This window comes from Hypomesus transpacificus, chromosome 9 (genome assembly GCF_021917145.1).
Source record: "Hypomesus transpacificus isolate Combined female chromosome 9, fHypTra1, whole genome shotgun sequence".
In the NCBI taxonomy this organism is placed as follows: Eukaryota; Metazoa; Chordata; class Actinopteri; order Osmeriformes; family Osmeridae; genus Hypomesus; species Hypomesus transpacificus.
The window spans coordinates 8,740,724-8,743,223 of record NC_061068.1 but is presented as its reverse complement, the minus strand read 5'-3'; the positions used below and the strand labels follow the sequence as shown (position 1 = coordinate 8,743,223).

General features: G+C 49.6%; 1 protein-coding gene across 1 annotated transcript in view; it reads left to right on the top strand.

The window, feature by feature from the left end:
* Positions 1 to 2,500, top strand: part of epha8 (eph receptor A8) — a 36,247-nt gene that overhangs the window by 10,979 nt on the left and 22,768 nt on the right. Inside the window, exon 2 of the mRNA XM_047026442.1 lies at positions 1,159 to 1,223. Coding sequence (XP_046882398.1) covers positions 1,159 to 1,223 — 65 coding nt within the window. The remainder of the gene's footprint in view (positions 1 to 1,158; positions 1,224 to 2,500) is intronic.

The following is a 2,500-nucleotide window of genomic DNA, read 5'->3' as shown; positions in this document are numbered from 1 at the left end:
CACGAAGGGGAAGGTGGCGGTGCCATCTGTCTCTGTGTTCTGACCCACTGCCCTCCTCAGCGCCCACACGCCCAAATTAGGACCATCTTCACGCCAGCTAATTACATCACGTGCGAGAGGGAGGGAGGGAGGGAGGGAGGGGGAGGGAGGGAGGGAGGGAGGGAGAGGGACGGAGAGACGGAGAGCAAGGTAGAATATGAGTTTTATTCAGGAGGCAAATGGAAAAATGAACGATGAAAAAAAAGATATGTGAGGAAGGGCAACGGAGAGAAGAAGGGAGACTGAACGAGAGAGGGAGGGATGGAGGTGTGAAGAGGCTTGATAAGCTCATTTTAATGTGTGTATCAGCTGACAGCAAACCCTGGGGACAGGTCTCCATTCCTCTGTTTGAGTGTGTGAGATCAGAAGGCAGGGAGCACACACACTTCGGTCAGAGGAAGGAATAGGCTCTCAGGATTGCTTACTTAGGGTTCCTTATAGCTTGTTCTTCCCTGTGGCTCCCTCCCAGAGCCTGATGGGTGGTGTTGTGCATTGGTTTGATCGACAACCAATCGCACACCATGCCCTTGACTGTCGGCAGAGCTTTCTGACTGGCTGTTTCCAATTACAGACCCCATAATGCTTCACACCTGGAAAACAAATATGTAAATATACAAACACTGAAACAGAGGACAAAGCAGTCCCACGTCTCCTCTCTTCTTGCCAGTCTCTTTAGCTGCTTGTCTCTACACCCCCCCCCCCCCCCCCTCTTTTTCACCTTCACTTCCTTCTTGGTCTCTATATTCCTCTCTTCCTCCCCTCCTCCTCCTCAGTCTATATTCCTCCCCTCTTCCTCCTCCTCTCTTTGTCCTCCTCCTCTCCTCCTCCTCCTCCTCCTCCTCTTGTGTTCAGAGAGCTGAGCGGTGGCTCAGAGGGTAAACTGGGTCAAGGTGACATCACCTGCCGTGACACTGGGCTTGGTTGCTGTGACGACCGTCCAGCCTCATCTGTCACCCCTGTCACACAGGTGTGTGCGCGTGGGTCTGCGTGTGTGCCTGTGTGTGACACAGAAACTGTATCAGGTATCCCTGTTAACAAGACCACAGGAACAAATGACACACACACACATCAATATTGCGTCATTGCCAATATAATCACTTTGTTGTTTTTGTTTTGCAGTGAACCTTCTGGACACATCTTCCATATCAGGAGACTGGGGCTGGCTATCATATCCTTTGCATGGGGTAAGCTGCCTTCTCAAACTACGTGTCCTATTAGTCCATGTTCTCACATGTCTTGTCTTCTGTCCCACGTCTGATATTTAAATCGTTGGCTCCAAACATTGCCTCCATTCTGTGGAACAACATGGTTTTGTTCTGTTAAACCGTTCCAGTGAATTGGTCAGGTATATTAAGGGGGGAAATGAGTTGTGTAAGTGACACTAAGATCTAATGAGATGCTGTCATTCTGTGGGACCGGTGACGCTACGTGCTCGCTCTCCCTCTCTGACCCTTCTGGCTCTCCCACTCCTCCTGACGGGAGAGAGGGAGATGGGGGGATTAGAGAGGGATTGAACAGGCGAGGGAGGAGGCGAAAGGGAGGGGTCGGATTGTCATAAGGGCGACAGAACGTCAGTTAATTAGCATAACTCTGGGTGATGATGCATGGGGTATTGAATTAGCGACACCCACCGTGATCCTAGCAGCAAGCCGTCACCAGCCCCGCCTCCACCCGCCACACACCTTACCATAGAGATTTACCCAGCATGCCTCACTCCCCTACCAGGACACAATTACCCCAAGCTTGCCCACATCACAGGATGTGATGCAATTAACTCTAAGCCAATCAGCGGAAGGTGTCTTGTTTTCCTTTTGATGAAAAGAGACGTTTGAGTTTAGCTAAATTGTCTGAATGTGATGACAGCACTGCCTTCAATCTGGATCTATACCTGGAATAGCTGAAGAATGTGTGGGTGTGTATATGTATGTGTGTGTATGTGTGTGTGTGCGTGTGTGTATGTAGAGGATGTGTTTGTGTCAGTGTGATCTCTCGCCAGGCACAGACCAGTCAAAGAGAGCTTCTGCTGCATAGCCAAATTCCCCTCTAAAACTCCAGGTGCTTACATTAGAGGCCCAGTGAATGGACAGTTTCTGAGGTTTGCTTGTGTTGCTGTGTGTGTGTGTGTGTATGTGTGGACATTTGGTGTGTATTGGCACTTCACTGAATGGGGAAAAAACAGTGTAGAGCCATTCCAAAAGCAGAAGAAAGACAGAAAAAGATGACATGGCAGAATATGGAACTGCGGCAATATTACGGAAGGGATGTATCTGGATTTCTTTGTGTGGGGAATGCTGGGCTGTGTGTGTGTTTGGTGTGTGTGTTCGGTGCATGGGCACAGTATGATCTATGTGTGTGCGTGTGTGTTGACATAAGTGATGTCTGGCTGTCTCAGCAGAGCCCATGTTCAGGAAAGCTTGCCCGTGGGTTCTGTAATAAACAGCTATCATGACAGGTCCTGTCA